This window comes from Drosophila albomicans, chromosome 2L (genome assembly GCF_009650485.2).
Source record: "Drosophila albomicans strain 15112-1751.03 chromosome 2L, ASM965048v2, whole genome shotgun sequence".
NCBI lineage: Eukaryota > Metazoa > Arthropoda > Insecta > Diptera > Drosophilidae > Drosophila > Drosophila albomicans.
In genome coordinates this window covers 25,425,424-25,443,959 of record NC_047628.2, presented here as the reverse complement: position 1 = coordinate 25,443,959, position 18,536 = coordinate 25,425,424, and the positions used below count along the sequence as shown (strand labels likewise).

The following is an 18,536-nucleotide window of genomic DNA, read 5'->3' as shown; positions in this document are numbered from 1 at the left end:
TCAGTCACTTCGGCCAGTTATTTAGTTATTTTGCTGTTCAAGTAGTTTTTTAAATTAATATAAATTGGATATAGAAGAAAATAATATTACCTAATTTAAAATGGAGAATTATATAGAAGTTGATAATTACACGGATTTTGAGAACGCCATTAAGAACGTGAAAGATACCAGCGAATTAACAAATGTTTATGAAAAATTGCTATCAATGCCGCAACGTTCACGATTCCTAAAATTATGCTTAGAAAAGGGCTGTAATAAAAACTATGTAAGTACTTATCGCAGAATTTATAAAATGAATAAAAAATGTACTTATCTTTTACCACGAGAGTCTTAACATCTATGTAGATTTGTCATTGATAGTTTTGATTTTATTGTATTCTAATTGGTAATAAATCCATAAATAGTTTTTATGTATGTATATGTATTAATTTCTTTTTGAACTAACAGCGATTTTATATACTGATCTGAAATATTTTTAGGTGAATTGTGATACTGGAAAAGCTGCCATAAACTTTGCTGCCGAATCAATGCATTTCACTAATCTATTCCTGTTAATTTATTTTGACCCCAATACGATTACCCAAAATGTGCCTCAGCGGGAAGCAATCAAAGAAACGTCCAATAAGAAGAAGAACACGGCAACTACCTCTCCCAAATCTATCTTAAAGACCGCAGATAAGATCGAGGGCAAGATGGACAAATCTGTGGTCATAAATATACCCGATATACCCAACTCTAAATATATAGAAGATATAGATCATAAATACGAAAACCAAACGGCACTCAACTATTTAGCCAGCCATTTAACTTTAGAAAATGCTAGTGAAATTCGTGAGTGCATGGAACTCTTGCTTAGAAATGGCGCAGAAGTGAATGCAATGGATGATTCCGGGGAAGTACCGTTGAGCTACGTGATGAAGAACACTGAGTTGAGTCCAAATGATAAATACGAGCTAGTCTACATGCTACTTCAGCGATATACAACAGAGGATTCAATTGCCAAAGAGGCGTGGAACTATTTGGAAACTTATCATATGAAAAAGCATTCAGAACTTAAAAGAGACAATCTTGAAGATATGATATCTAAGCGAAAGAATCTTGAAGATATGATATCTACAAATCAACAAATAGGTAAAGGTCTCTATTTGAAACGACGACTATCGGATGTTTATAGTAGAAGCAATTCACTGCAAGGTAACTATATAAAAAATATATTGGAAAGATACGCCAATCGAGGCGACGTAAATGCCATGAAGATGCTGCATCAAATATTGGGTACATTCTCAAAAAAAGACATTGATATTGATTTCCCTCTTATGTGTAAGTCTTATGGCAAAGAAGTCTTTCAAGAGTTGCTAAATACACCCAATCTGCAAATCGATTATGTGGAACTCGCTAAGGACTTTATTGAAACGATGCCTTCAGAATTCGACAAAAAAGAGGAACACATAAAACATGTAGAACTATTGCAAATACTGCTAAAGAGAAGAGATGGCCTCGCTAGTGCTGCGGATGAAGAGGGACTTCCTCTATTAAGTTATGCAGCTTTGAAGCGCAACGAAGTGGCGGTCAGAGAGCTCCTACGTCATGGAGCATACATGGGCATGAGGAACGACTACAAAGTGCTGCCGATCAAGAACATCCGACCTGAGGTCATTGAAGAGCATTTGGACTACTGCATTCAAATGGATGCTGTCAAATCGAATGATAGCAATATAACCATGGACTTCACAAATATTTGCCATCCACCAAACGGACCCAATACAAATCCCAACCTACGTTACAATGATATGTCGACCATCGCTTATATCAAGAAATCGAGAAATCTACACCATTTACTTAATCATCCAATAGTGTCGACTATTCTGGTACACAAATGGCAAAAGTATTCCAAATTCTTTTACACTCATTTCGCCATATACTTAATTTTTATAATACTTCTAACCACACTTATTGTATCGGATTATCGTTCACTCTCATACGTCTGTTTGCCCTTCATCTTTTACCTCGCTATTCATGAGGTGGTCCAGTATAATATTTCACCTGTGCACTATTTCCGCGAATTTTTCGTCAATGGCCTGGATATCTTAGTTATCATCCTTTCAATAATTGTATGCTGTCCATGGTGGACATCTCGAAATATTGAGACATTCGCAGTGCTAGCTTCATGTTTCAGGCTATTTTCTCACATGAGTTTGATACCCATCGCGTGGATATCGAAACCTTTTCGTATGCTATTCATGGTTATCAACACTGTATTCAAATTGGGGATACTTATATTGGTGGTCTTTCTATTCGGATTATGCTTCTACATTCAAAACGGAAATGGAACGCAAGTTAAGTCAGCTAATGAAACGGACTCTATAAGCTTCGATTTTGACACCTTCGCTTCGGCACTGATGAAGTCAACGATAATGGCAACTGGAGAGTACGACGCTGGTAATATTAATATTATAAGTCTATGGCAATATCTTCTATTATTTGTGTTTGTCATCATCGTGGGAATTTCGTTATTTAATCTGCTCGTGGCGAAAGCATTGAACGACATTCAGGTTAGTTTGCAAATAATTTAATTATTTTAAGATCTCATATTACAACAATTTTGTTTTTACAGTTAATTCAGAATCAAGCGGAGATTTTTAGCGCCATAAATCGCATCAATGTTCTAAACACCTGTGAAGTCTTACTTTACGTAAAGTTTTGGAATAAATTGGATCAGTTTAAACTTTTCAAAAGGCCGTCCGATAATTCTTTAAGACAGATTACGATACGTCAATACAATTATCCTCTAAAAATATCGACTGTTTACTATAAGAATAGAATTAAGAGTGATATAGTTAAAGCTAATGCAGCTGATAATGCAAAAAATACTAATTGGACGCTAAACAACAAGACTGATCGTGTCTTATCATCTTCTTCGGTTGGCCGTAAAGTTGATATCGCTAGCGTTAAAAAATCGATTTTCGATTCATTCAAAACTAATGTCATTGACTATAAATCGTTTAAGCGTGCAGTCGAAATTGCTGAGAAAAATTCGAACAGGGAACCGCAAGACTTAAAAAAAAATAAATAAATGAGTTACAAAGTGCGATGAAGAAACAAACTGAAACTATCGAGCAACAATTTAAGCGTTTTGAAACTATCTAATCTCAAAAACGTAGCATATAATTTTAATATCATTTCTAGTGTTATTTCTGTTAATTTGTATAAAATAAATGTATATCATAAATGTGTATTTAGTTTTATCAAACATTAGATTCATCGTTATTAAACTTTCGTAATTATGTGCCTGAGTATTCTCAAGAAATAAATCTGTCAAGACTTATACAAAACGTATCATAAAAATTAGAAAATTACTATTACTCATGTTGATATTATATATTGAAATTAGAAGTTAAATTTTTATAACATTGCCTGGCTTTTTCTCCCATTGTAGTGAGGTGATTTCTTTTTTTTCACCTCATCTCGATAAAAATCGCGTAACTGAAAAAATACCGAAAAATATACCAAAGCTTGAACACTATAATCGTGTCTGCAAAAAATCGACCTGAAAAATATACTACAATATTTCAAGTCGAATGTTGCAGTTGAAAATTAATATAAATTAAATATATTACTATGAATAAAAAAACACGAATCGAATATTGAGTAAATCGAAATGGAGGCGGACAATTTCACAGACTTTGAAATTAAATATTAAATAAAGTGGAAGTCGGCCTTAATAAACATTTACGAGAAATTGTTGTCGACTCGATTCCTAAAACTATGCTTAGAAAACAGCTGAAAACAACATAAAGAGTATTCAAATCGAATTATTATGATGACTACAATCACTCATAACTCATATTTCATAACATACAGTCGAAATTTCTGAAAAACATTCAAGCAAGAAACAGCAAACTAGTAAAGAAATAGAGCAACAGCTTTACTATATATGTTAATTATGAAGACGATTTTCCAAATAATTTAGATCATCTACAAATTGCTATAAACTACTATATACAAATTATATCACAGTAGCAGCTCAGTAGTATCTTATGAGAAATTAGGAAGCTAAAATAACATAATCTCAAAAATCATGTATTTTTTTTCCAAGATTTCAAATAATTTGAATCTAGATTAAAATATATATTTGCTTTACTAACCAGGTAAGCTTATTTAATTTACCGATATAAAACATTACTAATGTTTCTTGACTCTCAAATAATAAATCTATTCTTTTATAGAATGACCCCCTCAACAAAATTTATCGTGAAAATGATGAAAATATATATAAATAAAATATAAAAAAACAGCATCATTGAATTTTCGTTAATAGTGATTGACTGCGGAAATGAGACATGGGAAATAACTTTATATTTGGATCATATTCATATTGATTCTAGTTATATTTTTTATATAGTTGAAGCTGAGGGTGAAACTGATCAGTATATTATACGATTTCAAAAGAGTCGGACACATCGGTAAATTTCAATGTTACTTTGCTGTTGTGAATTTGGAAATAAATATCCTTAAATTAAATATTTAAGACTTCAAATATTAAAAAAAATCACGAATCGAAAAATGGAGTCTTACATTGAGGCGGACGATTTCGCAGGGTTTGCGAAAGCCATTAAGAAAATCTCAGCTCGTGATTTAACACCAATTTTTGAGAATTTGTTATCAAGACCGCACCGAGCAGAATTCCTAAAACTATGCTTAGAAAAAGGATGTAATAGGAATTACGTAAGTACTCAAATATATACATCATTTATTTACAATTAACTAAAGGAAAAATGGTTATTATATATATTATAATTATTTATAATTTATATATTCTCAATTTATATATATATATTTATATATTCTCAAAAAATTATACGAATTTTTAGTCTATGTTAGTGAACACCCGTTTAAATTTAAAATTAACTTAAAAAAACATAATCAGAATTAACTTTTGAAAATTAACCAATTACAGTGATTTTTCTTGCTTGGAAAGGATTTGTTTCCGGTAACAATCTACAAAATTTTTTTTATTATTTTTTCGAACTGGGCGAGTTGTCAATATAATGGTCTGATAATTTGGACACTTATTAAGTAAATATAATTAAATGTATATATTACACCGAAGATTTCGCAGCCTTTGTTTTAAAGCATAAATATATACATATGTTACTATACCAGCATCTTATCAGTTAGATTAGTGATTCATTCTGTTTCAATGAGTAATAATTTTTCTTTTATTAAGTTATATGAGTTATGTCACTGAAAATAATTTTGTACACTAATTTTAGGTGAATAATGAGACTGGAAAAGCTGCCATAAACTATGCTGCCGAATCTTTGTATTTCAGTAATTTATATCTGTTAATTAATTTTGAGCAAGAAAAACACGAAGAAGTCAGTTCCAAGACTAATAAGAAAATGAAAAATGAGAAGAAATCCACCGAAACAATCAAAGAGACGTTTAATAAGAAAGAGGAGACGGGAACTTCTAACCACAACTCTGTGACAATAAATGTGGAAAATAGTAATGTCGATCGCTCCTCAGCTAATGAAGTTGAGGAATCCATTGAATTATTGCCGCAGAAAAATGTATTCGAAACATCCAAGCGAAAAGCTGTTATAAAAGATATAGATCATAAATACCAAAACCAAACGGCACTCAACTATTTAGCCAGCCATTTAACATTAGAAAATTCTGGTGAAATTCGTGAGTGCATGGAACTCTTGCTTAGAAATGGCGCAAAAGTAAATGCAATGGATGATTCCGGGGAAGTACCGTTGAGTTACGTGATGAAGAACACAGAGTTGAGACCAAATGATAAATACGAGCTAATCTACAGACTGCTTCAGCGATATACAACAGCGGATTTAATTGCCAAAGAGGCGTGGAACTATTTGGAAACTAATCATATGAAAAAGCATTCAGAACTTAAAAGAGACAATCTTGAAGAGATGATATCTAAGCGAATAGATTCCCATTTCGATATTGACTATATGGGTAATATATTGGAGAGCTACGAGACGGGCGATAAAAATGCATTAAATGTGCTACGGCAAATATTTAGTTTACAATCAAAGGACTTTAATTATGAATTTCTTAAAAAGTCAATGTCTATTGAAAAGGAATATGTCTTAGAAGAGTTGCTGAAAAATCCAAAACTACAAGTGGATTATGTAAAGTTTGCTAAGTGGGTTATCGAGATGAAAGATATAGAGCTATTAAAAGTGCTGCTAAAGAGCAAAGACGGTCTCGCTAGTGCTGCGGATGAAGAGGGAATACCTCTATTACGGTTTGCAACTTTGAAGTACAGCGATGAGGCAGTCAGAATTCTGCTATCTAATGGAGCATACATGGGCATGAGGAGCGATTACAAAACGCTGCCTATTAAGAACATCAAAACCGAAATCTTAGAAGAGCATTTGGACAATTGTATTCAAATGGATGATGAAAACGTTATCATGGACTTCTCAAATATTTCCCAGCCACCAAATGAAACGAACTTAAATTTTCAAAAGTCTTATACGGACATGAGTACCATCTCTTATATTAGGAAATCTAAAAATCTGAGGCATTTACTTAGCCATCCAATGGTTTCGACCTTTCTGACTCACAGGTGGATCACATTTTTTATATTCTTTATAATTCAATACCTCTTTTACTTTCTATTAATATTATCTTTGGTCGTAACGCAAAATACGGGTACTGGATTCTCAGTGGTCTGTGGCTGCTTTATATGTTACATTTTAGTCATTCGTGACGTTGCACCTCTTTGGTTGGATATCTCGCTAGGCGTCACGTCTCTTTTATACATTATTTTAGACGAACCCAAAATTCATATTGAGACATTCGTATTGCTATCAGCATGTCTTAAGTTATGTACATATATGATAGTGCTGCCCTTTGAATGGATAGCGAAACCTTTTGGGATGCTCTTTGCGGTGATCAACACTGTAATCGAATCGGGAAGTCTAATTTTGGTGGTTTTTATATTTGCAAAATGTTTCCAAATCGAATTCGATAATTCAATGAAGACAATGAATGCAACGGATACTTTAAACTGGAATTTTGATGCCCCCAGCTCAGCACTCATAAAGACAATTATAATGTCAACCGGGGAATACGATGCTAGCAGTGCTAATATTACAAGTGTATGGCAATATCTTCTATTATTTGTGTTTGTCATCATCGTGGGAATTTCGTTATTTAATCTCCTAGTCGCGAGAGCCTTGAACGACATTCAGGTTGGTTTGCCAATAATAATATCATTTTGTGTAAATCTCTTTAATTATAAATCTCAAATCTTACAGTTGATTCAAAACCAAGCGGAAATTTGTTCTGCCAGATATCGCATCAATATAGTGGAAACCTATGAAAACATCGTAGAGATTTGGAATAAATTAACTCGGCTTTGCAAGAAGCAGTGCCATATTTGGTTAAAGAAGATAACGATACGAAAATGTAAATATCCGCTAAAAATGACTTTTTACTATAACAAAAAAGATTGTAATAGTAATATTGAAGCTAATGCCACCGATAAAGGCACGACTGATTATTCTATTGATTTGGTTAGCCCGAAGAAACTGTTTTTCGGATTCAAAAGGGTTCTTCTCTTTGACTATAATTCGTTCAAACGTGTAGTCGAAGTTGCTGAAAAAATTTTGAACAAGAAAAAACACACCAGTCAGGACATAGATCTGAATAATGATAGGAAAGATTTTCGAAAAAAATTAAATCAGTTGGAAATTGCGTTGAAGGATCAGACTGAGACTATTACGCGTATAGAAACTATCTTACAGGAAAATCGGTACACAAAATAAAATAATCTCAAAAACATTAATCTGAATTTAATTGTTAATGTAACGAAATTCTATATAATATGTATTTAATAAACCATGTAAACTTAATAAAATCATATTAATCTTTTGTGTTTAGGATCGTGTGTAGTTTTAAGAAATATATCTCTTCTCATATGCAAAGAAATAAGAAAATTTGTACTTTGCTGTAAATTTTGTCAAGCACTACATACATATGTACATATGTAATACATATTATATGTTTTTTTTTTATACCCGCTACCCATAGGGTAGAAGGGTATTATAACTTTGTGCCGGCAGGAAATGTATGTAACAGGTAGAAGGAGGCATCTCCGACACTATAAAGTATATATATTCTTGATCAGCGTCAACAGCCGAGACGATATAGCCATGTCCGTCTGTCCGTCCGTCCGTCTGTCCGTCTGTCCGTATGAACACCTAGATCTCAGAGACTATAAGAGATAGAGCTATAATTTTTTTCGACAGCATTTGTTATGTTTGCACGCAGATCAAGTTTGTTTCAAATTTTTGCCACGCCCACTTCCGCCCCCGCAAATCAAAAAAAATCGAATAACAAGCGTAATTTTAAAGCTAGAGTTACGAATTTTGGTATATACAGTAATAACTATAATAGTTATGATCCCTGAAAATTTGGTTGCATCAGAAAAAAATTGTGGAAGCTATTTAAGAAATACTTTTGTATGGGCAAAAACGCCTACTTACTAGGGGTCTTAGTTGCTTTGGCTGACAATCTGGTATATTGTGCCGTCTATGGTATATTTTGAATGCGGTACTATATCGATATACCATATATACCATTTGGTATATTTTTAGTATTTTTGCGGTATATTTGGTATATTTTGAGAATAATACCGCAAAATATATTGCTTTTATTTAAAATGGGTAGCGGGTATCTCACAGTCGAGCACACTCGACTGTAGCTTTCTTACTTGTTTTTACACAAATTGGGATTCATTTTTATTTTCGCGGCACATTTGGTTTTCTATATGTATGTATGTACATATGTACATATATATATATATATATATATATATATATATATATGCATTCCAAGAAGTAAAACGAGGAACAAAAAACTGAGCAAATTTGAAGCTATCAGATATCGTATGGCAACTCATCTTATCAAGTGGATAATATCAACCAACGATACTTCGCAAATTTTAATTGCGAGAACATGTGTCCCTTGCGGCATAGAATTTTAATGAAACAAATTGTGGTGCAGTTTACGAATCATAAAATATAGAAAAACCCAACATAATTTTTTCTATTATATGATGTGAAATTATTTGAATTTAAATAATACGGCTGTTAGCAAAGCTATGTAATCGATAGGAACGTATTCAATCAACCATGCCACCAATTTCATACATCGATAAGAAACTAAAATATAAATATAATCGATAAGCGATATTGCTTTGATAGTTTTTCGTGCGAACAAGAAAGGCGACAGAGTAGGCAGATTAGTGTTGAATTTGCAGCGACTTTGTAACAAATATCACTGAGAAAATGTCGGAAGAAACAAAGAAACTCGATCTGTCTGGAGATGGCGGTGTGCTTAAGGAAATCCTGAAGGAGGGAACTGGCGCAGACACGCCAAACAGCGGCTGCAAAGTCTCACTTCATTATACCGGCCGTCTTGTGGACGGCACCGAATTCGATTCTAGCGTGGCTCGCAATGAACCCTTTGAATTTGAGTTGGGCAAAGGTGAGAGAACTAGCAGTGAAAATACATACTGCATGTATTGAAATAAATTACTATATTTGCAGGTCATGTAATCAAGGCTTTTGATATGGGTGTCGCTACCATGAAAGTGGGCGAGCGTTGTTTTCTAACATGTGCTTCTAATTATGCTTATGGTGCTGCTGGCAGTCCACCAAGTATTCCACCAGATGCCACTCTCATCTTTGAGGTAAGTTTGACTTCGTATAGCAATCCTTGCAGCGGAGTTAACATTACCATTTAATTGCAGCTTGAAATGTTGGGGTGGAAAGGCGAGGATTTGAGTCCCAATCAAGATGGCAGCATTGAGCGCACCATTCTGGAACAAAGCGATAAGAAACGGTCGCCCAGCGATGGTGCTTTTGTCAAGGGTTCGTGTCGCTATCAAGCGCCAATTGTGGTTACATATTGCATATTACATTTCTACATTTGTTGTGGTTAACCGGGGTGTCTATCTGCCTTTTTGCAGCACACATTTCTGGCAGCTTCGATGGCAAAGTGTTTGAAGAACGCGATGTAGAGTTTGATTATGGCGAAGGTAGCGCCAACGGTATTGTCGAAGGTCTGGAACTGGCTCTGGAAAAAATGAACATAGGCGAAACATCCAAGTATAGTTTACTATTCATTATTAGCTATATGTTCTACATGTATTTGTTCCTTTCAGAATTAAAATTCAGTCAAAATATGCATTTGGTAGCAAGGGCAGTGAAACCTTTAAGATACCACCAAACTCGACCATTGAATATACTGTCAAGCTGCTGGATTGTGGTAAAGGTCTGGAAGAGTGGAAACTGAGTGATGACGAGCGCGTTGCCGAGGCTAAAGTGTACAAGGAGAAGGGCACCAACTATTTCAAGAAGGAGAACTATGAATTGGCGATTAAGATGTACACGAAATGCAAGAATATGTTGCCCAGTCTGAAAGATAATACTAGCGATGAGGTTAAGACTCTGAAGGTGGCCACACACAGCAACATTGCGCTGAGCCATCAGAAATCAAATAATCACTTTGAAGCCAAGCAGGAGGTGCGTTCAACTATCCAACTTTATCAAATACTTTTACTACATTATCCTCTTGACTTTTGTAGTGCAATGCTGTACTCGAGCTAGATGCGAACAATGTAAAGGCCTTGTATCGTCGGGGACAATGCAACCTGGTTATTAATGAGTTGGAGGAGGCTTTGGATGATTTCCAGAAAGTCAGTAACTAAGACAGTCTTTGTAATGCATTTAATAATCGAGTTGTCGTTCTTAAGGTCATCGAACTGGAGCCAACCAACAAGGCTGCTGCCAATCACATTGTTATTTGCAAGCAAAAGATCAAGCAGAACAAGGACAAGGAAAAGAAGTTGTACGCCAATATGTTTGCCAAGTTGGCTGCCAACGATAAAGAGGTATGTAAAACGTACTTGCCAGCGTTTCGATTATAATATCCAACTTTTTTTGCAGACGGATCCTCCGCGCGAGACAGATGTGTTGGATCAGTGTGGCGAATGGTCCGAGGAGGATGCGAAACGTGAAGCTGATTTAACGTTGGAGCGCGACAATATAATCATGATTTAAAATTAAAACTAAACCAGCACTTATGCTGATATTCCTTACAATACTTAATTGCTTAACACAACCATTTTTATTATTATAATTCATTGTTTAAACCTGGCAAGTTCGCTGCATTGTAAACTGCCCAATTTCTGAATGAAAACATTAAAATGGATTGTAATAAATAGTCACTTAACATATAGCATTTAAAGTCGAAATCACAGTGATGTAGCATCATTTTTAATTGGAAATAATTTAAAATTTGGTCTCTGTTCTTTGTCGCGGAGCCACAAAGGAGATGTGGGAATTTGTGATTTGATATATTCCGATGCCTTGAAGCATTGGCCACTGCAGAATTTTTTACGCTCCGTTAAGTCGTACACTTTATTCTTAATTCCGCAGATTTGGTACTTCTTTGTGGTTACTCTAGAATTTATATAAAATTTATTATATTGCAACGTTAACTCGACAAACGTTTTATTCACTTTTCAACTGCAACTGCACATAGAGGATAACCACATAATTTGTTTATGTGTCGCTCTTCCACAACGTCTGCATAGTTTTCCGGTCCAATTTCAGCCAGCTGTGTTAAGAAATTTCTCCATTAATTTTATGTATTTTGTTATTTATTTAATTCCTCACCATGTCAATAAATGCAGCTTCCTCGATTTGTGGCTCTAAAAGCGTGACAACTATCTGATGCGCTCTGGCAAGCGCAGCGCGCTTTTTAATCACTGCCGCTATTAGTTGTTCTCTGGAATCAGAAAAGAAGAAAGTTGGCATAATAGTCATTTGTTATTAATTAGAGAACCCACCTCAATTCTGCATTCTTTTTATTAGTCGTCATGTTTTGTTTATTAGCTAGATAGATATGTTGATAGCACTTCGCCAAGATTCGATAATCTCATAACGATAACAAATTCCGCATGATATTCGATAGCAGCTCTTTAGCGTGCTTTTGACCCTACAGCCACTATTAGTATTTGGTGAAATAAACAATAAAAACAGGGCATAAGAGCATAATTTATTGCTGTTTGCTAAATTGTTGAATGTCCTCATATTTTATATTTATTACCAACGAGTTGGTATACGATAGTGTAATATCGATAACGCACGCAGTTCGCATTGCCAAGCGATAACAGTCAGCTGCAAATGTAAATAAATTGCAGAAACAAAACAAAGCCAAATAAAAATATTTGATATATCTTACAAAATGGTTTGTGAAAAGTGCGAGTCCAAGTTGTCGAAGGTATCGGCACCAAATCCATGGCGGACAAGCAATGCCGCTGCCGGCGGACGCAAAATCAACGAGAACAAGGCATTGTCATCTTCCAAACAGCGTTTTAACCCCATAGGCAACACTTTGGCTCCTTGTCGGTAAGTGTTGAAGATATTAGAACGCTTCTTATCTAATCTATCGTTTGCTTGCAGCATTTGCCGGCAGAAGGTGCATCAAATGGGCGCACACTATTGTCAAGCCTGCTCCTACAAAAAAGCAATTTGTGCCATGTGCGGCAAAAAGATATTGAACACGAAGAACTACAAACAAAGCTCCACATAAAGAAACTAGACTATAATTGGTTCAACACTTTAGGCTTAAATTAGTTATATAATTTAAATATCGATTCTCACTACAGTCAACTGTCATTTGGCGTCGCCTTATCACGTCTCCGCTTCGCATAACTTAGTGCATCTTTGTCGAACTCCAGCGGCATAATGCCCAAGTCTCCACTATAGCGATTCTTGGCTACTTGCAGGTACTTCTTGCCACGCACTGCTGTCAAACGTTTGTCCTGTATGATCAGCACATTGTCCGCTTCTTGGGTTGCCTTCGCTGTGCCAAACACCGAGCTGGTAGTCAGCTCATCCTCCTGCCGTTCCTTGCGTGGATGCATGACGAGAGTAACGTGTACATTGTGTTTAGTGGCAAAGCCTCGAAAGGCCGCAATAATAGCATCCTGTTCCCAAAACTTATCGCCGCGATGTGATGATGAAACGCCCATCATAAACTGCAGATTGTCGATGATGACATGAGCAATGTCATGTACATATTGAGCATGCTCTATGGCCTCCAGCACCGGCTTTAGCGGCTGCTGCCCATGGAAGGTCATAAAATACATGGGCAGTCGCTCAAACTCGGTGGCCCAATGATCAAATTCCTGTAGCTTATCGTCGAGTGGATAGCCAACGAATTGACGCAATAATGTAGCTGCGAGTCGTGTGTTGCGTATTTCAAAGGAACCCCACAATGTGGTCACGCCCTGCATGGCCAGATCAAGTGAATACTCGCTTGTGAACGTCGTCTTGCCGCTGCCCGTAGGTCCAGTGAGTATCGTGAGCTCGCCCTTGCGATGTCCCTTTAACAATTTGTTGAGCACGGGAAACCGCTTCCACTTCACTCCATTGACTTTCTCTATATTTTGCAGCTCGCTCAGAATGTCGTTGCGCAGCGCACTAAATGTTGTGATGGATTTGTGACGCACCGGCGTCGCTTTGGCCAAAATGTGCCGCACATTGAGGCGTTTGCGCAGTGCCACATGCGGCGCCGGTTCCGTCTCTGTGGGTCGTATGAGCAGACAACGCTTCTCATCCATTTTCTGCGCAAAGGCTCGTGCTGCATCCCAACTGTGTGTGTTGTCGTAGTGCAGCCAGAAGACCAGCTCTTTGAAACGCTCCAGCACGGGCAGACATTCCTGTGGCAGCTGTTGCAACGCATGTGGCAAGCAAATGATGCAATCTGTCGGTAAAAAGTGAAAATTTAAGAGGTTGCTAATGAATATAGGAGCAAATGACTTACGCGTCTCGATGTTTTGCGTGGCCAGCACAATGTAATCGATCAGATTGCTGACCAGCACGGCCTTGCTCTTGTTGCCAGCACCCGTGTGCAACAAGAGACCAGAGCAACTGCTGCCTTGGAGTGTTTCCTCCCTGCGATCTTCTAGGTGAAGCACCTTTTCGCCCACCAGATGCTGTGCCGCATTGCGCAGTTCAAAGTGGAGCAGCTGCTGCTCCGCATCATACTTGGCCCCAATGGCATTCAACTGTGCCTCCTTCAAGCCCTTAATTCCTAGAGCTTCACATGCTTCAGGTGTCACATCAACAAGATTGGGAAAGCGCGAAGTGTAATCGATATTTTGAATTGGTGCTCTTCGATAACCAATAGCTGGAGCTTGGTATGCGGCGATAGCTTGCGATAATGTTGTTTTTACGTCGCATTGGGGACAAATGAAGGCACCTTATATGTAAATAAATAAATGCGTGAGTTGTGACGTCACAAAACATTCACAGATTTGCTTTTACCCGTTCGTTTGTTTATGTAAGCTTGTGGACCCTGTGCACGCGCCGTTGATGCTGCAGCCGGCTGAAATTGTTGGTTATTGTTGTTGTAGCGCTCACACAGCCGACATTCCAATTGCAGGCACGTGTATCCATCCTTATTGAATACATTGTGTTGTCGCAGTTGCTTTTTAAAGTCTAGATACTCTCTGGTGTCAAGTGCCAATGCTTCGCTATCCACACTTGTTGCATACAGCCGGCATCGGGTTTTATTCACACGCAATAGCGATTGTTTAATTAAACCGGCGAGTCTCATGACACAAGGTGATTCGTCCACATCGTTTATGCGCACACAGGGCGTATGTCAATGCTCGACGCGCTCATACCGAGTACTTTTCGAAAATGAACAAAGCAGTATTACCACCCCGTATTTAGCCGATACTTATGGCTGTCTTGTACAATCACACACTGAGATAACGTTGTATATGTACATGAGCTTACATACAACCACAGCTCGACCTAACCCTACACACGTCTATAAACAGCTGTCGTTTGTTTTTCGCTCTTATAATAAATATACACAAAATAATAAATGCAGTAATGTTTTTTTTATGCAATCAAATTTATTCAGTTTAAATTGATGGTACAGCAGTGCCGGACTCAGCAAAATGCATCATGCTGCAAAACAAAAGAGGAAATTATTTTATTAAATATAAGGGAATATAGGAATGCAAGTACTATATTATAAATTATATTGATCAGACGCCTTTGGCCATCTTTAAGCGCGTTAACGCTTTCTGGTGGAAACCGCAAAAGGAATTAAAGGTATTCATCATTTGAGGCGGTGTAACACGTGGTAGCTTTAGAAAATTTCTTACCTTTTCACTTCAATGCCGAAGAATGCATCAAAAGTAATTGCCATAACCTCACTTTATGTTGAAGGCACAGAGGCTCCATTACGGGAAAGCCATCTTAGGCGCTTTTAGGACAAATCCTAAAATAACATAAAAGGTTTCATTAGTAATTTTGGAAAATATACTATTTGCAGTGCATTTTTTATTGTTTGCATCAGTTTACATTTTTCCGCATGGGTCTACTCAGTACAGGTCTGTGTAAAAATTCATCATGCTGCATTTTTCAAGCATTTTTTTTTTAAAGATTCTTACCTTATAATTCATGTTTCAATTTAATGCGCGAGCACATTAACCATAGTTACAAGTTCAAGCCTGCAAAACAAAAAAAATAATATGTTAATTACATTCCAAATTTAGATTTTAATGATCAAAGCATTTACTAATTGTGCCATCAGATTGCCGATTCATCTTAATTAAACAAATGTTGTACGCAATTATATTGAAAAATACAATATAAAAGCGAGAAAATGTTCATTCAGTCTCGTCATCAGTTTCATCAATTTGTGGCTTTTATTATTTAAGCAATTAACAAAATTTGCGGAGAGAACTTACCATCTTTCACGAAACGTTGAAGGAAAATGAATTTTGGCGCACGTGGTTAACCAAGAAAGATCTAATAACCCGCCATTCGATAACCGCAGGGTTGTATATCATAGTTGCACGGGCCCAACGAGTAATCGATATATTTAAGCAACTCTGTACGAACAGCCGTTCGTTCTTTTTGCAGAGTTGCAGTGGGAATTGTGGTAATCGCAATAATTGAGCAACTCTGTGTGAACAGCTGTTAGCAAAGGCAACAAAAATACAACACGTGCAGTTGTTGAATTCGGACTTCATTTGTTTATTTTTAAATTTCGTACTAGAAAATGGTAAATAACTAAATGTAGCTTTAAACTTATATTTTCAAAATTATGTGTTTATACTTTAGGGCAAGCAAAAGAAAACCAAAAAGATACAAAAGCAGCGCAATGGTCAACTAAAGCGTCTGTTGAAGCCAACCGATTCCCGGATTAAAGAGCAAGTACGCAAGACTCGGAAGAAGGCCAAGGATCCGCATGAAATGAAAGTACACGAAGCCACACAACAAAGCTCGGCACTCTTCTTCCAATACAACACACAACTGGGGCCGCCTTATCACATTGTGCTCGATACCAATTTCATAAATTTTAGCATCAAAAACAAACTGGATATTGTGCAAAATATGATGGATTGCTTGTATGCCAAGTGCATACCCTACATATCGGACTGTGTGCGTGCCGAGTTGGAGAAACTGGGCAACAAATACAAGCTAGCCCTGCGCATCATCTCGGATCCACGATTTGAGCGTCTTCCCTGCTTACACAAGGGAACATATGCCGATGACTGCCTGGTGGAGCGAGTGCGTCAGCATAAGTGCTATATTGTGGCCACCAACGATAAGGATCTGAAGAACCGTATACGCAAGATACCCGGAGTGCCCATTATGTATGTGGCTGCCCATAAATACGCCATTGAGCGTATGCCGGAGGCTTACGGCGTGAAAGCTTAGTTCTACATAAGATTAATTTTACTGTAAACTTGATATAATTTTAAATATACGTTAAGTGCTGAAATCAAATCTTGTTTCTTATAAAATCGTCTACAGGCCTCTGCTCAATCCGTATCAATAAATTTTAGATCAAATTAATGGATGTTAAACTGGCTTGACTTATAGAAATTTTTATCAATACCGAATCATAATCAAAAGAAAAAGTGATTATTCCCAGGTGTGATTTGTTGACGCAGAAATGAAACGATCTGTTCGATTATATTTTAAATGACGTTTTTGCTTTTATTGAATCAAGCTGGCTGCTTCATGATGATCACAATGGTGATACCTTAAGCATCGGCGTGCAGACGAGCCGTTGGCTTGGACAAGAAGTCAGAGTATGCCTGGTAGGGTGTGGAGCCCAGAGGCATCTCCTTCCACAAATCGGGTGTCAAGTAGGCGTAGGTCTTGGCAATGGCAGCATAGGTAGCCTTGGCGAAGTTACCCAGAGTGCCGGTGGAGCCACGAGCCGATGTGTAGCAATCCTCAATACCAGCCATGGTCAACAGCTTCTTGGGAACGGGAGCCGACACGATGCCAGTACCACGGGGAGCTGGGATCAGACGCACGGAGACGGAACCGCACTTGCCAGTGACCTTGCAGGGCACGGTGTGGGGCTTGCCGATCTTGTTACCCCAGTATCCACGACGAACGGGGACAACGGAGAGCTTGGCCAAGATGATGGCACCACGAATGGCGGTGGCCACTTCCTTGCTGCACTTAACGCCCAGACCGATGTGACCATTGTTGTCACCGATGGCAACGAAAGCCTTGAAACGGGTACGCTGACCAGCACGCGTCTGCTTCTGGACGGGCATGATCTTGAGGACCTCATCACGCAGAGCAGAGCCCAAGAAGAAATCAATGATCTCGAACTCTTTGATGGGCAACGAGTAAAGGTAGATCTCCTCCAGGGACTTGATCTTGCCTTCGCGAACCAAACGGCCTAGCTTGGTGACTGGAACCCATTCCTTGGAATCTTCCTTGCCACCACGACCGCGTGCGCCGCGTCCACGGCCACGACCGCGTCCACCACGACCACCGCGAGAGCCAAAACCACCTCGGAATCCACTACGGGCTGGAGCTGCGTCCGCCATTCTGTAATTTAAGTAAACACAAAATGCATTAGAATAATTGAGGTTAAACACGAACTATAAATATTTCAAGAGTTTACAATGCTTTTGTATCAGACGCCTTTGGCCATCTTTAAGCGCGTTAACGCTTTCTGGTGGAAACCGCAAAAGGAATTTAAGGTATTCATCATTTAAGCATTCATTTTATAAATTTTGTAATAATTGCATGCGTGTTCTATGAGTCTCGTCGCCATTTTGAAACACGTGGTGAAAAGATTTTCACGTCTTTAAATCATAAATATCCAATAAAATCAGAGTTATAATTTATAATTTAAAAGCTCAAAGAACAATACATAGCACACCCGCATAAATTATTAACATTTTAAATGAATTAAGAATTAAATTAAATGTAAAATATATGCTTACTTGTAGTTGTATAAACTGTATGGAGTGAAGACAAAAACCAAATGAGCGAGAAATTCCAAGCGAAGCGGCCAGGGTGACCGAGGTGAGACCGTTGACATACGCCAGCAGATGAAAAATATACCAATATACTGAACAATTTTGCAATGTTGTATGCCTGTTGGCTCGTTGATTTTTAGTGACTATTTAAAATACTGGTAAGTTG

The 18,536-nt window shown here is 37.4% G+C and overlaps 7 protein-coding genes, 1 long non-coding RNA gene and 1 other non-coding gene across 9 annotated transcripts; 4 read left to right on the top strand and 5 right to left on the bottom strand.

The window, feature by feature from the left end:
* Window positions 1–692: 692 nt before the first annotated feature.
* LOC127565214 (transient receptor potential cation channel protein painless-like) lies at window positions 693–7,296 on the top strand. Its single transcript, XM_052002741.1, has 4 exons — window positions 693–2,552; window positions 2,615–2,692; window positions 5,274–6,598; window positions 7,293–7,296. The coding sequence occupies exons 1-4, from the start codon at window positions 693–695 to the stop codon at window positions 7,294–7,296; spliced, it is 3,267 nt and encodes a 1,088-aa protein (XP_051858701.1).
* Window positions 7,297–9,243: 1,947 nt separating this feature from the next.
* Window positions 9,244–11,261, top strand: LOC117565825 (FK506-binding protein 59). Its single transcript, XM_034245133.2, has 8 exons — window positions 9,244–9,525; window positions 9,588–9,730; window positions 9,791–9,911; window positions 10,010–10,148; window positions 10,205–10,565; window positions 10,628–10,738; window positions 10,796–10,933; window positions 10,989–11,261. The coding sequence occupies exons 1-8, from the start codon at window positions 9,327–9,329 to the stop codon at window positions 11,100–11,102; spliced, it is 1,326 nt and encodes a 441-aa protein (XP_034101024.1). The 5' UTR covers window positions 9,244–9,326; the 3' UTR covers window positions 11,103–11,261.
* LOC117565829 (putative RNA polymerase II subunit B1 CTD phosphatase RPAP2 homolog) lies at window positions 11,142–12,010 on the bottom strand. Its single transcript, XM_034245136.2, has 4 exons — window positions 11,894–12,010; window positions 11,721–11,832; window positions 11,564–11,661; window positions 11,142–11,504 (listed from the first exon to the last, which is right to left on the bottom strand). Exons 1-4 carry the CDS (start codon window positions 11,923–11,925, stop codon window positions 11,297–11,299), a joined length of 450 nt encoding a protein of 149 aa, XP_034101027.2. The 5' UTR covers window positions 11,926–12,010; the 3' UTR covers window positions 11,142–11,296.
* Window positions 12,011–12,192: 182 nt separating this feature from the next.
* LOC117565830 (cysteine-rich PDZ-binding protein) lies at window positions 12,193–12,714 on the top strand. Its single transcript, XM_034245139.2, has 2 exons — window positions 12,193–12,455; window positions 12,510–12,714. The coding sequence occupies exons 1-2, from the start codon at window positions 12,292–12,294 to the stop codon at window positions 12,637–12,639; spliced, it is 294 nt and encodes a 97-aa protein (XP_034101030.1). The 5' UTR covers window positions 12,193–12,291; the 3' UTR covers window positions 12,640–12,714.
* A 1-nt stretch (window position 12,715) lies between these two features.
* On the bottom strand, window positions 12,716–14,743 carry LOC117565823 (mitochondrial DNA helicase). Its single transcript, XM_034245127.2, has 3 exons — window positions 14,379–14,743; window positions 13,876–14,313; window positions 12,716–13,815 (listed from the first exon to the last, which is right to left on the bottom strand). Exons 1-3 carry the CDS (start codon window positions 14,668–14,670, stop codon window positions 12,716–12,718), a joined length of 1,830 nt encoding a protein of 609 aa, XP_034101018.1. The 5' UTR covers window positions 14,671–14,743.
* Window positions 14,744–14,957: 214 nt separating this feature from the next.
* Window positions 14,958–15,876, bottom strand: LOC117565831 (uncharacterized). Its single transcript, XR_004571935.2, has 4 exons — window positions 15,821–15,876; window positions 15,521–15,580; window positions 15,233–15,348; window positions 14,958–15,032 (listed from the first exon to the last, which is right to left on the bottom strand). It is a non-coding gene; the product is annotated as an uncharacterized LOC117565831 (long non-coding RNA).
* Window positions 15,658–15,774, bottom strand: LOC117566277 (small nucleolar RNA Z5). The gene has a single exon (XR_004571993.1). It is a non-coding gene; the product is annotated as a small nucleolar RNA Z5 (small nucleolar RNA).
* A 122-nt stretch (window positions 15,877–15,998) lies between the features above and the next one.
* On the top strand, window positions 15,999–16,882 carry LOC117565828 (rRNA-processing protein FCF1 homolog). Its single transcript, XM_034245135.2, has 2 exons — window positions 15,999–16,137; window positions 16,197–16,882. The coding sequence occupies exons 1-2, from the start codon at window positions 16,135–16,137 to the stop codon at window positions 16,794–16,796; spliced, it is 603 nt and encodes a 200-aa protein (XP_034101026.1). The 5' UTR covers window positions 15,999–16,134; the 3' UTR covers window positions 16,797–16,882.
* Window positions 16,883–17,052: 170 nt separating this feature from the next.
* On the bottom strand, window positions 17,053–18,365 carry LOC117565827 (40S ribosomal protein S2). Its single transcript, XM_034245134.2, has 2 exons — window positions 18,335–18,365; window positions 17,053–17,933 (listed from the first exon to the last, which is right to left on the bottom strand). Exon 2 carries the CDS (start codon window positions 17,930–17,932, stop codon window positions 17,126–17,128), a length of 807 nt encoding a protein of 268 aa, XP_034101025.2. The 5' UTR covers window position 17,933; window positions 18,335–18,365; the 3' UTR covers window positions 17,053–17,125.
* Window positions 18,366–18,536: the final 171 nt, after the last annotated feature.

Coding starts and splice junctions, on each gene's coding strand:
- LOC127565214 (XM_052002741.1), top strand. CDS start 693: ATGGACAAATCTGTGGTCATAAATATACCCGATATACCCAACTCTAAA. Junction 2,553..2,614: donor AAGCATTGAACGACATTCAG/GTTAGTTTGCAA, acceptor TTGTTTTTACAG/TTAATTCAGAATCAAGCGGA. Junction 2,693..5,273: donor CCTGTGAAGTCTTACTTTAC/GTAAAGTTTTGG, acceptor CACTAATTTTAG/GTGAATAATGAGACTGGAAA.
- LOC117565825 (XM_034245133.2), top strand. CDS start 9,327: ATGTCGGAAGAAACAAAGAAACTCGATCTGTCTGGAGATGGCGGTGTG. Junction 9,731..9,790: donor ATGCCACTCTCATCTTTGAG/GTAAGTTTGACT, acceptor ATTTAATTGCAG/CTTGAAATGTTGGGGTGGAA. Junction 10,934..10,988: donor TGGCTGCCAACGATAAAGAG/GTATGTAAAACG, acceptor CTTTTTTTGCAG/ACGGATCCTCCGCGCGAGAC.
- LOC117565829 (XM_034245136.2), bottom strand. CDS start 11,925: ATGACGACTAATAAAAAGAATGCAGAATTGAG. Junction 11,833..11,893: donor AAAAAGAATGCAGAATTGAG/GTGGGTTCTCTA, acceptor TTCTGATTCCAG/AGAACAACTAATAGCGGCAG. Junction 11,662..11,720: donor AAGCTGCATTTATTGACATG/GTGAGGAATTAA, acceptor TTCTTAACACAG/CTGGCTGAAATTGGACCGGA.
- LOC117565827 (XM_034245134.2), bottom strand. CDS start 17,932: ATGGCGGACGCAGCTCCAGCCCGTAGTGGATTCCGAGGTGGTTTTGGC.
- LOC117565830 (XM_034245139.2), top strand. CDS start 12,292: ATGGTTTGTGAAAAGTGCGAGTCCAAGTTGTCGAAGGTATCGGCACCA. Junction 12,456..12,509: donor AACACTTTGGCTCCTTGTCG/GTAAGTGTTGAA, acceptor GTTTGCTTGCAG/CATTTGCCGGCAGAAGGTGC.
- LOC117565823 (XM_034245127.2), bottom strand. CDS start 14,670: ATGAGACTCGCCGGTTTAATTAAACAATCGCTATTGCGTGTGAATAAA. Junction 14,314..14,378: donor TTACATAAACAAACGAACGG/GTAAAAGCAAAT, acceptor TTTACATATAAG/GTGCCTTCATTTGTCCCCAA. Junction 13,816..13,875: donor CACGCAAAACATCGAGACGC/GTAAGTCATTTG, acceptor TTTTACCGACAG/ATTGCATCATTTGCTTGCCA.